The sequence below is a fragment of the Bubalus bubalis genome, chromosome 3 (genome assembly GCF_019923935.1).
Source record: "Bubalus bubalis isolate 160015118507 breed Murrah chromosome 3, NDDB_SH_1, whole genome shotgun sequence".
Taxonomy (NCBI): domain Eukaryota; kingdom Metazoa; phylum Chordata; class Mammalia; order Artiodactyla; family Bovidae; genus Bubalus; species Bubalus bubalis.
In genome coordinates this window covers 134,225,153-134,245,229 of record NC_059159.1, presented here as the reverse complement: position 1 = coordinate 134,245,229, position 20,077 = coordinate 134,225,153, and the positions used below count along the sequence as shown (strand labels likewise).

General features: G+C 42.5%; 1 protein-coding gene across 4 annotated transcripts in view; it reads right to left on the bottom strand.

Moving 5' to 3' along the window:
• Nucleotides 1-20,077, bottom strand: part of DOCK5 (dedicator of cytokinesis 5) — a 281,525-nt gene that overhangs the window by 130,733 nt on the left and 130,715 nt on the right. For 3 of the 4 annotated variants that reach the window (XM_044940174.2, XM_044940175.2, XM_025281882.3), the window contains exons 6-11: nucleotides 18,067-18,215; nucleotides 14,528-14,663; nucleotides 13,147-13,304; nucleotides 11,204-11,285; nucleotides 7,696-7,825; nucleotides 2,762-2,834 (exon numbers count right to left, since the gene is read on the bottom strand). In XM_044940174.2, the coding sequence (XP_044796109.2) occupies nucleotides 2,762-2,834; nucleotides 7,696-7,825; nucleotides 11,204-11,285; nucleotides 13,147-13,304; nucleotides 14,528-14,663; nucleotides 18,067-18,215 (728 nt within the window). The remainder of the gene's footprint in view (nucleotides 1-2,761; nucleotides 2,835-7,695; nucleotides 7,826-11,203; nucleotides 11,286-13,146; nucleotides 13,305-14,527; nucleotides 14,664-18,066; nucleotides 18,216-20,077) is intronic. The other variant, XM_044940173.2, reaches the window with a different exon arrangement.

The window sequence follows — 20,077 nt, the reverse complement described above, 5'->3', positions numbered from 1 at the left end:
ACGCGGTCCCTGCTTCGAATTCCCTAGATCCACCGGGGCTGGACCCCGGCAACACAGGAAGCATACTGCAGTACAGGAGCATGGTGGCTCAGTCGGTAAAGAAACCACCTGCAATGCTGGAGAACCGGGTTCGATCCCTGGGATGGGAAGATCCTCCGGAGAAGGAAATGGCAACCCACTCCAGTATTCTTGCCTGGGAAATCCCAGGCTGGATGGAAGAGTCTGGCAGGCTACAGTCCATGGAGTCGCAAGAGCTGAACACAGACTTAGGGACTAAACCACCACCACCACACTGCACTATGTTCCTAAAAAGTGGGATTGCTGCAGTATGCGTTGTTTTCAAATGACACCTTCTCAGTCTAGCAGGATATGTGTATAAAACTCTCCCAATACAATCGCTGTAAAGCTTCTGAGGTTAAGTTACAAAAGCTCTGCCATAAATCTTGGAGTTCAATGCCAGAGGCCATGATTTGCATCGTGAAGGCTTTAAAGTGGTTGCCGGCTGCAAAGTGAGTGGTAATCAAATTAGGGCTGGGCTCCTCGGAGACACAAAGCTTGTATTATTCTGTAGTGGAGACAATCTGAGGACTCAGCGTTTCAGCACAACTGCTAGAAAGAGTTGGTTCTGAAAGTAAGCGGGAGGCACATAACCAAACCAGAAACCCACTTCATAAAGTGAGAGAAATACAGAGAAATGCTTTGGAGACAATTCATATCCATAATACTGCTCCTGTTCTACAATTATTTATATTATTTGTATGGAGCAGATTAAATTTAATTCCATGAATGCTGCCTCGATTATTTATATATACACACATAATATTGTATCATATTTTTTTGTTGTTTAGTTGCTAAGTTGTGTCTGACTCTTTGCAGCCCCATGGAATGTAGTCTGCCAGGCTCCTCTGTCCATGGGATTTCCCAGGCAAGAATACAGGAGTGGGTTACCATTTCCTTCTCCAGGGTATCTTCCCAACCCAGGGATCGAAACTGGGTCTCCTGCATTGGCAGGTGGATTCTTTACTGCTAAGCCACTGGCGAAGCCATTGTATCATGTTACCATATAGTATTTCATATAATGCTCAAGAATCTGCCTACAATGCACGAGACCCGGGTTCGATCACTGGTTTGGGAAGATGCCTTGGAAAAGGAAATGGCAACCCACTGCAGTATTCTTGCATGGGAAATCCCATGGACAGAGGAGTCTGGTGCGCTACAGTCCATGGGGTCACAAAAAGTCAGACACAGCTGAATAACTAACAGTTCATATTCATGAATGCTGCTCCTAGTACATATATACACAGTGCCTAATAATATATGTATATATAGCAGAAACAACATTCATAGATACGAAAATTATCTTTATCATAAGCATGTTTTTATAGTTTATATATTCATGTCTACGCTATTTATTTTAATATTTATTGTATTATACAAGACACAGCAAACTGCCAAGGTTTTATTAAACTTTTTCTATGTATAAGTTGTTTAAAATTTTTGTGTGGTTAAATCAATTTCTTTTTTTCAGTCAAATCTCTGGTATTTGACTCAGAAAGACTTCCCACACATCACATGGTATAAAACTTTTATTTTCCTATAGTACTTTAAGACTGTTGGCTCTTACCCTTTTATGTGTTATCATCTGGAAATTATGATGGTTTAAGTTGGGAGATGAGGATTTAACTTAGTTTTTGAAATGGCTGACTAGTCTTGAACAATAGCTTTTGCATGGCTTATCTTTCCCCACTGATTTTTAAATATCATTTAAAAATAATTTTAAAACTAACATAACCATATTATTGGGGTTGGTCAAAAAAGTTTGTTAGGGGATTCTTCCGTAACATTTTATGGAAAATCCTGAACGAACTTTTTGGCCAACCCATTACTTATTATTAATAAAATCACATTAACTCAGATATCCCTGGGTCTAGTTTCTGGAATTCTCAGTTTATCACACTGATCTGTGGTAGAGGCTCTACACTGGCCGAGACAATCATCTTCCCTCACTGACATGACTGTCTCGTTAGGAGTTAGACACAGCAATGCTCCCAAAACCGCCTGTGCGAGGTTAAGTGGCACATGCCTGCTGGGGTCAGTCGTGATGTTCACAGGCACGCTCACTCAGTTACACAGATGGAGAACAGCTCTGCAGAGTCCCCCAGTGGCCCACTCAGGGCTCCAACTCCCGAGGCTTAGTAAGGGGGCTTGAGTGCAGGTCAAGGGGCATCCTTCCAGGCACTCCTGGGCCGGCTTTCCTCCGCTCGCAGGAACCCAAGGACTAGTCCACCCTTCACTCTCACCAAGTGTGCTCCCCAGACCTGCAGCAGCAGCATCACCTAGAAGCCTATTAGATGGAGACTCCAGACCTACCAGATGGCGTTCTGCATGCATCCCATCAAGATCCCAGGTGCTTCATGTACAGGCTACAGCCTGAGAAGCCCTGTGCTGTCCTACTTAATTCCTGGTCCTCTGTGATAACCATTCCATACGACAAAGTACAGGCAGACTCTGGCATTTATACGGTACCATAACCTGCTAGATGTGTCCCTTATACTGCTTCAGTCATTTCTGTAGAATCAGAAGAAGTTAGGTTACTCTCTTAAATTGCAGTCTAATACGAGGATTTTGAATATAATCTTCTGTCAAGAGTTTTCCTTGTCTAACTGGGCAAAAGGTTCCGAGCACTTGGTTCTGTGTAAATGCACCTCCCAAAGGCCTAACCCAGGTCTCAATTAACCTGGATAAGTGCCAAAGTACTTACTGTTGAAAGGGAATAAAATGCTGCTTTTCTTCATCATCCACCTTGCCATGAACAATATCAGTAATATCCATCACTAGGAAAAAGATAAAACTTAATTAAAGAAACTAATTGCTGGACTTCCCAGGTGGGGCTAGTGGTAATGAACCTGCCTGCATATAGGAGACCTAACAGATGTGGGTTAGACCCCCAGGTTGGGAAGATCCTCTGGAGGAGGGCATGGCAACCTGCTCCAGTATTTGCTTAGTCCCTCCTTCACTGTTCGCCTGAAACTATCACAAAATTGTTAATTGGCTATACCCCAATACAAAATATTTTTGGTGTTTAAAAAAAAAACAAATATAAAATTGAAAAAAAAAAAAAAGAAGCTAATTACTTTAGGCCTCAGTGAAGAACTGGAAAATTACAGTATCAGCAAACACAGAATCCTGGAGGAAGAGAGAGCAGGCAGAGATGTTTATTTTTTTGTCAATGATGACTCCCAATGTCCCTAGGCTGGCAGAAGAGCAATTCATCAGGGTCCTCGGCAGGGGTCTGGGTGTTCTAAGATCAACCCTGCAGACTACCCTCTTTAAAAACTCTAATATCCAGGACATGCCGGCAGCCTCAATGTCCAGTGACAGATGAATAAAGATGTGGTACATATTTACAATGGAATATTATTCAGCCATAAAAAGGAATGGAATTGGGTCATTTGTAAGTGATGTGGATGGACCTGGAGTCTGTCATACAGAGTGAAGTAAGTCATAAAGAGAAAACCAAGTATCTTACATTAATGCATACATATGGAATCTAGAAAGATGGTACTGTTGAATCTACTTGCAGGAATAGAGACACAGAGAAGAGACCTGAGGGCACAGCAGAAGGAAGGAGAGAGGGGGATGAATGGCGAGAGTGGCACTGACATATCCACACTGCCATGTGTGAAACAGACAGCTAGTGGAGACCTGCTGTGCAGCACAGGGAGCTCAGCTTGCTGCTCTCTGATGACCTAGAGGGGCAGCATGGGCAGTGGGAGGGAGGCGATATACGTTTACACATAGCTAATTCATGTTGTTGTACAGCAGAAACTGGCACAACATTGTACAGCAATTATCTTCCAATTTTAAAAAAATAAATAAAAATTATAAATATGAAAAAAATTCTACTAGACCAAGTTGCTTAATTCTTACACTGACAATTTTTAGTAAGCCCGCATTCTAAGACACAAGAGAATACATTTTTTTTGGGGGGGCGGGGCAGGAGTGTCAACAGAATAAAAGACCTGGGAGAGGAACTCACGACTTAAGTGGCCCACTGTCCCTCTGATGCGACATTTTCTCACCTGGTTTCCACATAAACCAAGGGCAGCAGGTCATTAGCAGCATAGATTAGAAGACCATGTATTGATTTGCTATTTCACATATGAGAAGAGCTATTGAGGAAGCACTGTGCTAACCCCACTGCTTATATTATCTTTTTTATACAAATATTAATACCAGCCCTACTTTAAGAGATGAGAAGGGAGGCTCAAGAGGGAGGGGATATATGTATACTTATAGCTGACTGGCACTGTTGTACAGTAGAAATCAACATAACATTGTAAAGCACTTATTCTCCAATTAAAAATCAATTTAAAAAGAGGGGGTTTCTCTGGTGGTCCAGTGGTTAAGAATCCACCTTGCAATGCTGGGGATGTGGGCTTGATCCCTGGTTGGGGAGCAAAGATTCCACATGTTGCAGAGGAACTAAGCCTGCATGCCACAATGAAAGGTCCTGCATGATGCAACGAAGATACCGTGTGCTGCAACTAAGACCCAATGCGGCCAAATAAATAAATAACAAATTTTAAAAAAGAGAGATGAGGAAACTGACCCACAGGGAAATGTAGGTAATTTTCCCTAGGTCAGAAGTGTTAAGTGGTTAAAATCAGGGTATGAACCCAACAGTGATCACCCGGCAAACCATTTAACCAAACTCTGCCTGCTCCCTAGAGAACTAAGAAGTGGGGCATTGACTCCACAGGCAGCTGAGGGTAGACAAGGCCCCGAGGCAAGAGGCCATCAAGCCTTGGTTAATAAATTACAAACTAGTCATAAAACATGCACTAATAATCCACGCCCTAGCTAACCTGTTTGGAGATTAAAAGAAATTCCAAGCTATGATGCAATAATCATAAGAAAAGCTAAGGAACCAGGAGGAAATGCTTGCTCAAAGTAACCTAAACACGTAATGTATTAGGCTTGGGAATTAATGTTAGTGTAAGGAAGCTGTAAAAAGCAAGCATGACATGCACTTGCTGTCAGCTCTTACAAGACCCCGGCAAACATTGTGTGTGAGTGCATACACGCACACAGACAAACACTGCAAAATTTGAATTTAAACCCCCAAGTAGGCAGTGCATTTGTGGACATCATCTAGTTACTGCTAACCTCTGCTGACGTTTGGCATCAAGGCTTAAACTAAATTAATCTCCATGCCCTGAACAAACATACACATGCACACACACAGAAACACAGGAGCAAATAAAAGCCTCAAGCTTGATGTTCCAATCTCCTTAGCCCAGTTAGAAGGACAACGACCTTGAAAACGCCTTCAACTTCTATGAAGGAATAGATTGCTGTGTAGGTGGCTAAACAGTCCTGGGCCAAGGCTGCTTGCCTTTCCTGGGATTTCATTTTAATTCACTATCACGAATAGTGTTGTCTCCTCTAGACACAACCTGGCCAACCTTGAGAGGAAAGGGGTGCAGGGCGGTTCAAGGGACCCACGACGCACACAGCCTCCTGGGGCGTCACCAGCCATGTGACCCACAGGTTGACCTTGACAATGTGGAGTTTCTGGGTCCTCGTTCCAGGAGCAGGATTGATGGCTTTCAGGACTACTTAGTGACCAAAATGTCAGAGTAAGACCAAAAATATATATCCTCCATTTAACAAACTACAGAGGAAAATGCAGGGCCTTCTGAAAGGTTATGGAGTCTGATTGAAGCCAATGACCCTCTTTGAAAGCAATGCTGCCTTTGATGAGTAAATTTCCTAGACAAACAGCTTTTCAAGGAGAATTTTATTCAGGTAAGATCAATACGTGGCTGCAGGCAAGGAAGATTCCAATAGACAAACAGAGGCTTTACCCAGAGGCTTGCTGTGTACAAGATACATAACTGGGCAGGGAGGGAGAAACAAACATGGGGTATTTACCCGAGCACCACCAAAAGCGAGTGCCTGAGGCTAACGCTTACAACCAAATTCATTTTGCACTGTCTCTGGGTCTTCTCTTTCCTTCCTCCCTCTTTTCTTTCTTTTAAATTATTTTTATTGTGGAAAAACATGGGGCCTCCCAGGTGGCGCTAGCAGTAAAGAACCCACCTGCAAATGCAGGAGACCTAAGAGACTTGGATTCAATCCCTTAGTGGGGAAGATCCGCTGGAGGAAGAAATAGCAACCCACTCCAGTATTCTTGCCTGGAGTATCCCACGGACACAGGGACCTGGCAGGTTACAGTCCATGGAGTTGCAAAGAGTCAGACATGACTAAAGCAACTGAGCATGCACGCACACATACATAACATGAAATTTACCATTTCGACCATTTAAAAATGTACAGCTCAGTAGCACTGAAAATTTTCACACTGGGACTTCTCTGACAGGCCAGTGCTTAAGACTTTGTCTTCTACTTTAAAGCACAGGCAACTCGACTCAATACTTTGACCTATATGGGAAAAGAATCTAAAAAAGAGTGGATATATGTATATGTGTAACTGCTTCACTCTGCTATACACCTGAAGCCAATACAACACTGTAAATCAACTACGGTCCAATACAAATGTTTAATAAAGAAGAAAAAAAGACTTCATCTTCTAATGCAGGGGGTGGGGGCTCGATTTCTAGACAGGGAGCTATGATGCCACATGTCTTGTGGCCAAAGAACCAGAACATGAGCAGCAGAAGCAATATGGTAACAAAATCAATAAAGATTTTAAAAAAGTCTTTAAAATTAAAACATTCACACTGTCATGCAGCCATCACCATTATCCACCTCCAGATGTTTTCCTCTTCCCAAACAGAAACTCTACCCCTTTAAAAAATACCTCCTGTGTCCCCTCACCCTGCCACCTGTGTCTCTAGGAACTACCATTCCACTTTCTGTCTCTGTAAATGTGATCATTCTAGATTCCTCATAAAAGTGAGTTATCATCTAATATTCATCTTTTTGTGACTGGCTTAATTCACTTAACACAGCATCCTCAAAGTTTCTTCAGGCTGAAGCATGTGATGGAATTTTCCAACTGCTTCAGGCTGTTCCACTGTAGGGACAGACCCTTTTGTTTATCCATTCATTCATCAACAGATACCTGGGTTACTCCTACCATTTGGCTGTTGTGACCAATGCGCTGCTGTAAACAAGAGTATAAGGACGGGCATGTACACACTGCTATTTTTAAAATGGATAACCAACAAGGAACTACTGTATAGAGTGCATGGAACTCTGCAAGGTCACATGACAGCCTGGATGCAAGGGAGGTTTGGGGGAGAATGGATACATGTATAGGTATGGATGAGTGCCCCTACGCTGTTCACCTGAAAATATCCCAATAGTGTCAATCGGCTAGACTCCAAGACAAAATAAAAAATTCAAAAGAAAAAGATAGCCAAGACTGATTTATTGTATAGCCCAGGGAATTCTACTCAATATTCTGATAACCTATATGAGAAATGAATCTGAAAAAGAATGAATATATGTATATGTGTAACTGAACACTCTGTATATGGATAACTGAACACTTTGCCATACACCTGAAATACAACATGCAAATCAACTGTACTCCAATCAAAGATTTTTTTTAAAGTTAAAAGAAATATAGTCCCTGATTTTACTTGGTTTGAGCATAGGCAAGTAGGATTGCTGGATCCTAAGTTCTATGTTTAATTTTACATCCATCTCGGGCTCTTTCTGTACCTGCTACTCCAAAGGGTCTCCGGAGTCCACAGGTGTGCTTCTTGCCCTCCTTCAGCTCCATGTGGCCAACTCGGACAATCTGGCACACGAGGCTGATGCGGGGCCGGATGAGGTCTGTGCTGCTGAGGTCCTATGGGGCAGAGAGCACAGAAAAAGGAAGTCACGTTGCATCACCCTCTCACCTCCGATTTCTTTCTATTGACTCTACAATAAAATACTGTTCAGAGCATACTTTTTAAAATTTATTTATTTATTTATTGGCTGTAACTGTTCTTAGTTGGGGCATGTAGGATCTAGTTCCCTGACCAAGGATCGAACCCGGGTTCCTTGCATTAGAAGCCCAGAGTCTTAGCCACTGGACCACCAGGGAAGTCCCCAGAGCATACTCCTTAATATTCAAATATCAGAATGACTCCTCTCCTCCCCTATCTGCATCCAGCCAAGAACTCTCACGGCGTCATAGGAAAATGACTGTATAAAAAAAAAAGAATTAAAAAAAAATCCCCCAGCTCCTGCTTCAAATTTATAAATCAGATCATATTCATCTTCAAGTCTCCAGCTTATTCAGGGTCCTTTGTCACATCGACTTTATATCCTGCCAGGGCATATCTGAGCACCAGGTGCCTTCCAGTGCCAAATGAAATTAAAACTTATGAGACACTGACATTTATTTTGTATCCACACAGGCTGGTGATATTTCACCTTACCTTCCAAATAATCCTGTGAGGCAACTATAACACAGAAATTTACATGCTCTGCTTTTTGTAATTATTCCTCTGTTTTCTGAGAGGTATCCATTGAGGGCTTCTCTGAGTGTGTTGATTAATGAGAAATGTGTGGATGAAATGTCTCTGTCTTTTTGTGGCTCATGCTCTAAGCTTTTTTGTACTCCTAGGATGGTTGAGTAAACCCACAAAGCTCACATAACTCATTCACCTTAACATCAGAAATGATTTAACTGCATCTCAAATTCTTTTCATGAAACAGCTTCCCAAGGCCTCTTTACTGAATCAAGAAAGAATTTTTTAAACTATCAATTCACATCTATCCTCTATAATCAAGTTAACTCAGGGCTCCAAGCTAGGAATATATACCAATGACAATATCAACCTTGAGGCTTCTGTTAACAGAAAGACTTCAAGTGCCTCAAAGTGCAGGAGACCTGGGTTCGATCCCTGGGTCGGGAAGATGCCCTGGAGAAAGGAATGGCTATCCGCTCTAGTAGTTCTTGCCTGGAGGATTCTACGTACAGAGGAGCCTGGTGGGCTGCAGTCCATGGAGTTGAAAAGAGTTGGACACGACTGAGCAACTGAACTGAACTGAGAGACTAACACACAACAACACAAGTGCCTGGTTACATTTACTGGGGCACACGGATATTATTTAATAATATGCAGTCATTTACAAATGAACTTTCTGTAGAATGTTTAAGAACCAAGGAATCAGTCACATTTCATCTAATAGAAAAAGTTGGATGTGAATTTAGATATAGGAAGAGCCTAATTGATAGGGGGAGGAGGGAGGGTGAGTGAATCGCAGCTATTCTAAAACACTGTTAATTAAAAGATGGACCAAGAATTTAATAATATTAAAATTTTAATTATGTACATATTGACTGATAAATGTCTTTTTATTTCATGGGAAAAAAACACATATCTCAGAATTGAGGAAATACTGTTTTGGGGACGAGCTCTAGACTCTTTCTTGTCCACACTTATTAGGTGGTAAAGGTATGGATGGGTCAGTGCAGGGATAGAAACAGACCACTCTCATCCTAGGGGTAGAGTTTTAATGGATGGAATGAACAACAAAAAGCTGGAAGGAAGGGAAGGAGGAAGAATAAGCCTGTACTGGTGTTACAGGGAAGAACAAAATCTGATTGCACGTTGGATCAGTTTACTTTAACCTTTGCTTCCCATAGCTTTTGTTCACTAAAAGGATACTGTCTATACATAATGGCCTGCCTCAGGGATGCCTGCCCCTCTGCCTGAAGGGTAAACCCTAGTCCCTTTGTTCAGGGAAACATCCAGATCCTGTCCACCTGTGAGTGGCTTCAAGACAGAAGAAATGAACACATCCCCTCCCAGAGGCTGGCCATTCCAGGAGATATCTGAAAGACTTATGGACTTCCTCCCCTCCTCCCCTTCCCTGTTCTATAAAAACAAACAAACAAACAAAAAAAAAACTGGCATCCAGACCCTGATAAAATGATTATTTTGAGACACTAGTCTGCCATGACAACTCTGTCATGTGAAGAGTTGACTCATTGGAAAAGACTCTGATGCTGGGAGGGATTGGGGACAGGTGGAGAAGGGGACGACAGAGGATGAGATGGCTGGATGGCATCACCGACTCGATGGATGTGAGTTTGAGTGAACTCCAGGAGTTGGTGATGGACAGGGAGGCCTGGCATGCTTCAATTTATGGGGTCGCAAAGAGTCGGACACAACTGAATGACTGAACTGAGTCTGCCACCTTCTTGGTCAGCTGGCTTTCTGAATAAAGTTGTTATTCACTGCCTCAACACCTTGTCTCCTGACTTACTGGCCTGTCCAGTGGCAAGCAGAGCAAGCGTGAATCTGGTAACATGCAAACCACTGCTCCTATCACTCCTTTTGGTACTTTAATCTTAGACTCTTGTTTTCTTTGCTGTAAGAGAGACTAAGAAGAATAAGCAGACAAAATATGGGGGTGGCTTAAGGGAAAAAGGAAGAAAGGGGCATCAGTATCTCTTTTAGGCTTAATGGGAGCTGGGAAACCCACCCACTGCTCAGAGCAGTTGGCAGCGGCACCTGGGCTTTTCAAGCACTGATGTCAAAAAAAGTCCAAGAATCGCAAGAGAGTTCCTAGCCTATGAGAAAGAGTCAGCAGATTCCAAGCTATAGCTCAATACATTTCCTGGCTCTCAGTCCATATACAGCAACATACCTCCTGCCTTGGGGAAATGGAAGAGCAGAGGGAAAAGTCCATTGAAATACAAGCCAACAGAAAAGTCTAGCCCAGTCTTTGCCCAGGCAATAACTTTGGCCTGGAAGACTCCTCTCTCTATCTGCACAGCTTACTCCCTCTTCAACTGGAAGTTCTTACTCCAAAGCTCCTTCTCAATGAGAGCAGCCCTGACTTACCTATTTAAGACAGCATGCCTCCCCCAGCCCAGAAACTCCCAATTCTCCCAAAGCACTCAAAACTCTAACATTCTGTACAAAGTACTCATCTACCTGATTACTGCTTATTATTGTCTGCTCCTTTGGGACAAAAAAACCTCTCGAGAATCAGGACATTCTTATCTGATGTGTTCACTGATGTATGTCAAGTGCCTAGATCGGTGCCTGGTCTCTAAGAGGTGCTCAATAAATATTTGGTGAATAAATGAGCGGATTATTCCTACTAGAGGGATTGTGAGAATTGCAATTTTCATGTTTTCAGTTTTTAAGTTTTCTATATACTTACCACATGTACTCACAAACATCATAAACTAAGGAAAGGGTTAAACATAGGTAGGACTTACAGTAAAGACCGCTTGAAGGTTATTGAGCTTCTCGATTTCCTTGGGCATTCCATTACTGCCCCAACGAATTAGGTAGTTTTCACTGGTGAAGGGAAAGAAAAATATTCTCGGTGAGCACCTGAGTGGGGAGGAAGCTGCTCTCAGTACAGGCTTAATATGGTCCAAAGGTGGTCCAGAAGAGCTCAGTGAAATTCAGGCAGGACTGAACCACACCAATGACCATTCTCTGGTGTTCTGGCTGCAGCCCAGTTCCTAAGGGCACACCAAGTACAGCCCCATGACAAGCACTACTCAAGATGGGCCTGTGCCCAGTACATTCCACCAGATTCTATCTGGAGTCTTTCTTTCATCTCAAATCCTCTGTATAAATTTCAGCTTTGCTGAATCAGGAATATAATTTTATAAGAATTGCTCCAAGTCCATTCCCTGGAATCCACATCAACACACTCCCATAAGATTTCTATTTTAGAAACAAACAATTTTAACCATCTTCTCAATAATAAATATGCTTAGCTGCTCAGCAGATGACTGTAGGTTAAACAAAGTCTATTATTATTCCTTAAAGTCTTTGAAATTTTATAACCATTACTTTTTTAGAGCAGTTTAGATTCATAGCCAGTTGAGAGGAAGGTACAGACTTTCCTATGCCCCACTTCATTCCCGGGCTTCCTGGTGGCTTAGGCGGTAAAGAATCTTCCTATAATGCAGGAGACCCAGCTTTGATCCCTGAAATGGGAAGATCCCCTGGAGAAAGGAATGGCTACCCACTCCAGTATTCTTACTTGGAGAATTCTATGGATAGAAGAGTCTGGCAGGCTACAGTCCACGGGGTTGCAGAGTCAAACACAACTGAGCGATTAACAACACAACAACAGCACTCCATGCCCAGCCTCCCTCTTTATCAACAACCCCCAGCAGAGTGGTGGATTCATTGCTGTAATCACTGAACCTACCCTGAGACGTCATTATTACTCAGAGCCTGTGGTTTACATTAGGGGTCACTCCTGGTGTTGGATACTCCACGGGTATGGACAAATGTGAAAGGATGCACACCCTCTATGACAGTACCATACGGGACGGTTTCACTGCCCGAAAGCCCTCAGTGCTCTGCTGGGTCATCCCTCCCTTGCCCCTCTCCTACAGTTTTTTGAATCCCTTCATCCCTATCGCCATGGTCTGATGAGTTTTATTTAATTATTTTTAATTGGAGGATAAGTGCTTTATAATATTGTGTTGGTTTCTACCGTGTATCAACATGAATCAGCCATAGCTATACATATGTCCCCTCCTTCTTGAACCTCCCTCCCACCTCCCACCCCATCCAGGTGATCACAGAGCACTAGGTTTGAGCTCCCCGCCTCATACAGCAAATACCCACTGGCTATTTATTTTACACATGGTAATATACACGTTTCCATGCTACTCTCTCCATTCGCCCCATGCTCTCCTGCCCCCGCTGTGTCCACACGTCTGTTCTCTGTGTCTGCGTCTCCATTGCTGCCCTGCAAACAGGTTCATCAGCACCATCTTTCTAGATTCCATATCTATGCGTTAACATGTGATATTTGTTTATCACTCTCTCATTTACTTCACTTTGTGTAATAGGCTCTAGGTTCATCCACCTCACTAGAACTGACTCGAATGCATTTGTTTTTATGGCTGAGTAATATTCCACTGTATATATGTACCACAACTTCTTTATTCTGATGAGTTTTGTGTGATTTCTAAGACCCAGTGAAAACATGAAATATTACTGTACTGTTTCAGTGGTCACTCAGAAAAGCATAGCAGCCCAACGGGGTTAATTTTCCACTGCCTTGAAATCCTCCCCTTTGTCTCCATCTTCCCTTCTCAAACTCAGCAAAGAAATCCTCAGGGAGGTGGGGAGGTGAAGGTTGGGTATTTTCACAAGATTGATGGCAGACGACCTGGGTCTCCACTACCTGATGAACTTGGACTGGTCTGGGTCATAGAGGGCCATGAACAACTCTGCATCTTCCCCGATGTTGCAGACAAAGTTCTTGAAGTTCACGAAGAGGCCATAGGTGTGGACGGTACTGAAGATGGACTGGCCCCGCAGATCCAGGTTCTGCAGAATGGACTGAACACAGAGGACAGGAGAGAAAGTCATCTTGGTTTCAGCAAATGGGAAACACTGGCAAAGACACTGGTCTCCAAACCGGGGCCAGATATAATTATTGGGTTGGCCAAAACATTCGTTCAGGTTTTTCCGTTAAGGAAAATACAGAAAAACACAAACGAACTCTTTGGCCAACCCAGTACCACCCAAAACAAGCACTTACTAAGAAAGTAAATGTAAAGAGACAAGTAATCGGGTGAGCAAAATAGAATTATTATTTTAATGAAGGTCTTGTGAAAGGCCTTGAACCCAAATAGTTCAATAAATGGTGTCTAAAGAGCATATATCTAAAGGTTATAATAACTCATAGTTTTAATGGCTTTGAGACGTTCTCATCTCTCTCACAATGGCTTCTGGGGAAACCTCAAAGCATAAAATTCATGATTCATTATCATTCTTTGGGAGACTGACTCTCATCGTAAATAAGACTCCACTGGACAGGTCTGTCCTCAGCCACAGTTAGCCATTAGATCCAGAAATGCAATGAAATGTCATTACAACTGTACTAAAAAAAAAATAAAACCTACAAATTAAAGAAAATAAATAGTACTCTTCACTCATTAGAACAGAAAGACTGGAAGCACATACACCAAAACATCAGTATGGTTGGGCTTCATAATGTAGGTGACTTTTTTCTTTTTCTGTACCTTTCAAATTTTTATTTATTGTCCAGTTACAATTTTTAAAATCTCTCAAAAAACTTCATTTGTAAATATTATTGTTATTTCCTTTAGAAATCATAATCTAGGGACTAAATTCAAAAGTTTAAACAGTCAAAAGGGTTCTCTCCCACCCAGTTCTATTCAGAGGCATCCATTATTGGTCAATTTCTTGTCTATCACTACAGAGTTAGTCTACACAGAAGTAAGCACAGATGTTTATTCTTTTTTGAAATATATATAACAGTATTTTATACACGTGGTTCTTGCATCTTGCTCTTTTCCACGTAATATATACTTTTGCGATCTTTCCAGGTCAGAACATATACTTCTGCTTTGTTCTTTTTGTTATATTTTGCTTCTAAAATGAGAAAATGGATATTTCTTCTCAACAACAATGCCACCTCTGCTGTCAATGACTCCCTTTCCTTCGTTAAAAAACAAACAAACAAAAAAAGAGCAAAATAACAAAAAAGCAAAAACGGAACCTCCATGGCCAAGGTCTGCACATTTCAGGAAGCTCACCTTCTCCTCTTGGATCTTTTCCTCAATCCTCTTTGAGGCCATTTCATGGGCCTTGAAGAGGGCAATGGTGCTGGTTTCATCTGGGTCCAAAATGTTCCCGTTGTCATCCCGCACAACCAGATCCAACCCCAGCATTCTGGAAATAGAGGAGTAGTCAGCTGGTTCTCCTCACCAGGAGCAGACTCTTCTCTGAAGACTCTTCATGGAGGGACAACTCTGGTGGTCCAGTGGTTAAGAACCTGCCTCCCAATGCAGGGGTCACAGGTTTGATCTCTGGTCTGGGAAGATTCCACATAAACCCTGGGGCAGCCAGGCCCATGCGTCACAACTACTGAACCTCACCTCTAGAGCTGCAGGTGCTGAGCCCACAGGCCTAGAGTTGCTGCTCTGCAACAAGAGATGACACTACAATGAGAAGCCCGAACACTGCAACTAGAGGGCTGCCCCTACTCGCCACAACTCGAGAAAGCCTGTGCAGCTACAAAGACCCAGCACACTCATAAATAGAAAATACGAGCTTTCATGGAAAAACCCAGAGGATTCGGATGAAAGGCTGGGTGCTGGACAAGTTAAGACGAGAACTCACTGAATTTTCTCGCTTCAATTTCAGCCTTCTTTCCAAACAAAAACTAAAAAATTTAGGATAATGTTACCCAAACTTGTAAACAATATGCAAAGTAATCTGGTCCCAAGAACCTCAATGGAAAATGCAAAATTGGCACTCACTCTAACCAAAATACTCTAACCGATGCTTCTTTCCCCCTAATCATCTGTACTTTGCTATGGGAACTTCTATGAAAGACAAATGCTCAAATACTGGGGGACTTGTCCTGATTTCCTTAAAAGCACCGGCATGGGGGATAGTACTTCATTCAAGATTATCTTAAAGGAGACCAAGGAAGTAAGTCCTGGCATTGGTATCACAAAATCTATCTCAGAACCCGGACTTTGGTGTCAGCTGAACCAAAATTTACATCCTGATTTTAACACTTCCTAGCAAGGTGATTTAGGGTAATCTACATTTAAAAAACAACAACACAAAAACTATTTATTTGGCTGTGTCGGGTCTTAGTTGCAGAACACAGGATCTTTTGTTGCAGTGTGCAGCTTTCTCTTTACTTGTGGCTTGTGAGCTTAGTTCCCCAACCAGGGATTGAAACCAAGTCCCCTGCACTGGAAGGCGGATTCTTTACCACTGGACCACCAGGGAAGTCCTTGAGTAATCTACTTAATTTTGCAAAGCCCTGGGTTCCTCATCTGTAAATATAGTGTTAGGATTACAGGGGAATTTAATGAGATAATGCACATAAAGCACCTAATATCCAGCACGTATCATGCTTTCAATGAGTGTTAGTTTCGACTGCAGCAACTAGCACAGGAAACCTCTGGCTGTGTTAAGTAAATGTAGCTCTGGGTGCTGCATGGCAATAGTAAGGGCCATAGGCTCCCCGCCTGGCACCATCCCACCAAGGCTTTTATGCCCAACACTAAAGCAGAAAAAACTGTTCTTACTTCTAAGAAGTTGGGGATTGTGGTTGAAACACGATACTGCAATCTGAATTCCCAGAAAGCATTCCTGGCACTAGCAATTCAGGAGTGGTGATGTCCAAATGCCAAGAAAACTCAGGCATAATAGTGCCAAGACATGTGCTAAGTCTTTGGGAAGAAAGCAAAAATGCCTAATTTCCCTCTGCCCTGTTTTATGGCTTCTCCATCAACTGATTCAGTCTGGCAGGTCCCTTGTCATGGGAGCCAGACCCACAGGCCACCCAGGATCATGAGCGATGGCCCATGTTGGCCTCTCAGAGACTGAATCACGGATGCACCGATGGAGCAGCTTAATTTCTCGAGCTGCTTCAAAGGGCTGAGAAGGCAGGCATGTCCTGCTGTTTGTGGGATGTTACCATCTTGTAGCAGAGACCAGGGGCCCCCAGGCTGATGCCACTCTGTGCCAAGACTCAAAAATACACTGGCAGCATATGTGCCAAAGGGAGCCGCTTATCCCCTCTTAGCTGTTTAAGAATCTCCCAGCACTGCTTTCAAATTGTGGTGTTGGAGAAGACTCTTGAGAGTCCTTTGGACTGCAAGGAGATCAAACCAGTCAATCCGAAAGGAAATCAACCCTGAATATTGGAAGGACTGATATATATTAGAACAACTGATGCTGAAACTGAAGCTCCAATACTTTGGCCACCTGATACAAAGAACTGACTCACTGGAAGAGACCCTGATGCTGGGAAAGACCGAGGGCAGGAGGAGAAGAGGGTGAGAGAGAATGAGATGATATGATGGCATCATCGACTCAGTGGACGTGAATTTTAGCAAACTCCAGGAGACAGTGAAGGATGGGGAAGCCTTGTGTGCTGCAGTCCATGGGGTTGCAGAGTCAGACATGACTTAGCAACTGAACAACAACATAAACTGAAACTAAATGTCAAATGAATCATCAACAAAAACTGAGAAACTAGTCCAGTGTTTTAGAAAGAGGCGGGCAGGAGGGCTGAATCCCAGGTCACAATCAATTTTGATGAATTAATTGAATCTTTCATTTTCCAAAGGGCAGTAATATCAGGAACCTACATATATGCTGGGGCCATTGAGAAGCTTAATTAAGAGGTTACTGAGGTTATAGAGGTTATTGAAGACATAATAGAAGCTAAAAGCATGCTTTACTATTCTGGCAAATCTGGTTTGCACACAGCATAAACAATAGGTCCCACTTAGGGGAAGACATAGAGAAAGAGAGAGAATGAAGCTGCTGATTTTAAATCTACTTTCAGAGTTCTGTGATGGCCTAGAGGGGTGGATGGGAGTAAGGGAGTACAAGAGGGAGAGGACGTATGTATACATATAGCCGATTCACTTCATTGTACAGCAGACATTAACACAACAGTGTAAAGCAAATATACTCCAATAAAAAATTTAAAAAAAAAATCCACTGTTAGAACAAACAGAGAGGGAAGGAGGGATAAGTCTGGTATTAACATATATAACTACTATATATAAAATAGATCATCAACAAGGGTCTATTGTATAGCACAGAGAACTCTATTAAATATTCTGTAATAATCTGTATGGGAAAAGAATCTGAAAAAGAATAGATACAGGTATAAGTATAACTAAATCACTTTGCTGTACACCTGAAACTAACACAATATTGTAAATCAACTATACTCCAATATAAAAAAAATTTTAAAAGGAATAAAATAGAGATTATCTCAGGTCCCAGAAACTGTCAGTTTCTGATGCTCAGACCTGCATTTGTCTGGCAGTGGAGTTCCTTCCATTCAAGCCCCAGGTGCCCTGCTCATCTGTCATCTCCTTGAGACCAGAGATCCAGTACAGGGCCTGTGCTGGCCCATGAAGGGCACTGGCAGTTTCTTCTACACAATTAAATGGTTCCCAAAGCTGAAAGAAAGCAGTACGCACTATTCTTTGGTGACTCCAAGATCACAAGCCCTTGGGGAGGTGTGTCCTCTGCCTGAATGTGACTGGGTTTTTCCAAGTTCTCAGTGAGATAGATGTCATCCCTGATTTACCTGTTCCCATGATCAATCTTGGCTGTGACCTTCTTCTTGAGCTCTGCCAGTTCATCTTTGGGGAGGGTGCCAGACAGGATCTGGGACCGCCACTCTATCAGGCTGTACGTCATCTGCTGCAGCTGGCGGAAGAGCGTGACCTTGTTGTTCTAAGGTGGGAAAATGAGGCAGAGGAAAGGGCCAAAAAAAAAAATGGTGTGATGGGAGATGAGAACATCTTTTGCCTTGATCCTTTATAAAGTGTTATTTAACCAATTATTCTGCCATATAATGAACTGTGCACTTTGAGGGGACCTCTTTTGGCTTAGTGGTAAACAAATCGCCTGCCAATGCAGGAGATGTGGGTTCGATCCCTGGGTCAGGAAGATCCCCTGGAGAAGGGAATGGCGACCATAATCCAGTATTCTTGCCCTCAAAATTTCATGGACAGAGGAGCCTGGTGGGCTATAGTCCATGAGGTCACAAAGAATTAGGCATGACTGAGCAACTGAACATGCATACACAGAGCAAGCTGTGCACTTGGAGGCGACCTCTTTACATCACTAGGGATGGCTTTGCCCTGACCCATTCCCACCTCCTCCTCTGCTGCAACTTCAGAAACAGATAACCACTTGTAGGATGGACAGGATGAAGGGTAGGTCCTAATTTATAAGTGTACCAATCATCCACGTGCCTTAAACTTCTGCCCATGTTCCTCCTTTGGTTGAAACCAGCCACTTGGGACTTCCCTGGTGGTGTTAAGAATCTGCCTTTCAATGCAGAGGACATGGATTTGATCCCTGGTTGGGGAACTAAGATCCCACACACTGAGTGAGGGGCAACTAAGCCCAGGTACTGCAGCAAAGATCCAGCACAGCCAAAAATAGAAAGAACAATAAAAACAGCCAGCGATTTCCACCGTCCTCCAGACACACTAGATCACTTTGTAAGTCTCTTCCCATCTTGGCTCCTAGCCACATTCCCAGCCACACTGTACACTGCTCACTACCTCAAAAATCTATGCTCCTTCCACATAAAGCCACGTGTATTCTCCCATGTGCTCCAGATCCTCACAGTAACATGATTCGTCTACCTGGAACCACTTTTCTCCTCCTCCCCACCAACCCTCCATGTCTCACTCATACAACACACCCTTCTTTAACTGCTAATTCTGACATCTACAGGATCTTAGACATTTCTTCCTCAAAACTGTAACTCTGGCTTGGTTGTCTCTCCCACAAATGCTGGAATTTGCTCCTCTCTCAGCACTCTACCTGTACCACATTGGCTAGTGTTCCTCTCCCCTTCAATGGTAAGAACCTACAGGACAAGGTTAGTTTTGCATCTCTAGGAGCTGGTACAGAGTAGCCATTCAATAAAATGTACCGCACCAATGAGTTCTGGATGGGAAAAGAATTTCACAACTGTAATTTCAGAAATATGGGATCACTGAAAAGAGACTGTGACCAATTATTATAAAGGCCCCAGAAAACTGTTATACCATCCCGAAAAACGTTAGACCTGGAATAAATGAAACCGTTATTCTGGGCTTCAGTAAGAACTTCCTTAACTGAATTAAAATGAACTTAAAAACCAACTAATTATTTGTGCCTCAATCATTTTAAGAGTCTAGTGCTTGATAGTCATACCGTTATACCTTGGTTCTATCCAAAGGATGAATTCATTATATTTAAAAAAGAAAAAAAAAAACCAGTCAATAAGCATTTACCACGTGCTAGAAATAAAGTTCCTGTACATTCTAAAGGAGAAGGCAGCAAATTTTAGATATATGTAAATATATAAAAATATTTAAATATGAGCATTTAAATAATATACCTCAGTATCATATGTAATATTTACATTAATTACATGCATATAATATATATTACATATGTAACCATGCACAAGATAATTTCAGAAATGATAAAAAGTACAAGGGGACTCCTCTGGTGTTCCAGTGGCTAAAACCCTGGACTTGCTATGCAGAGGGCCTGGGTTCCATCCCTGGTCAGAGAAATAGATCCTACATGCT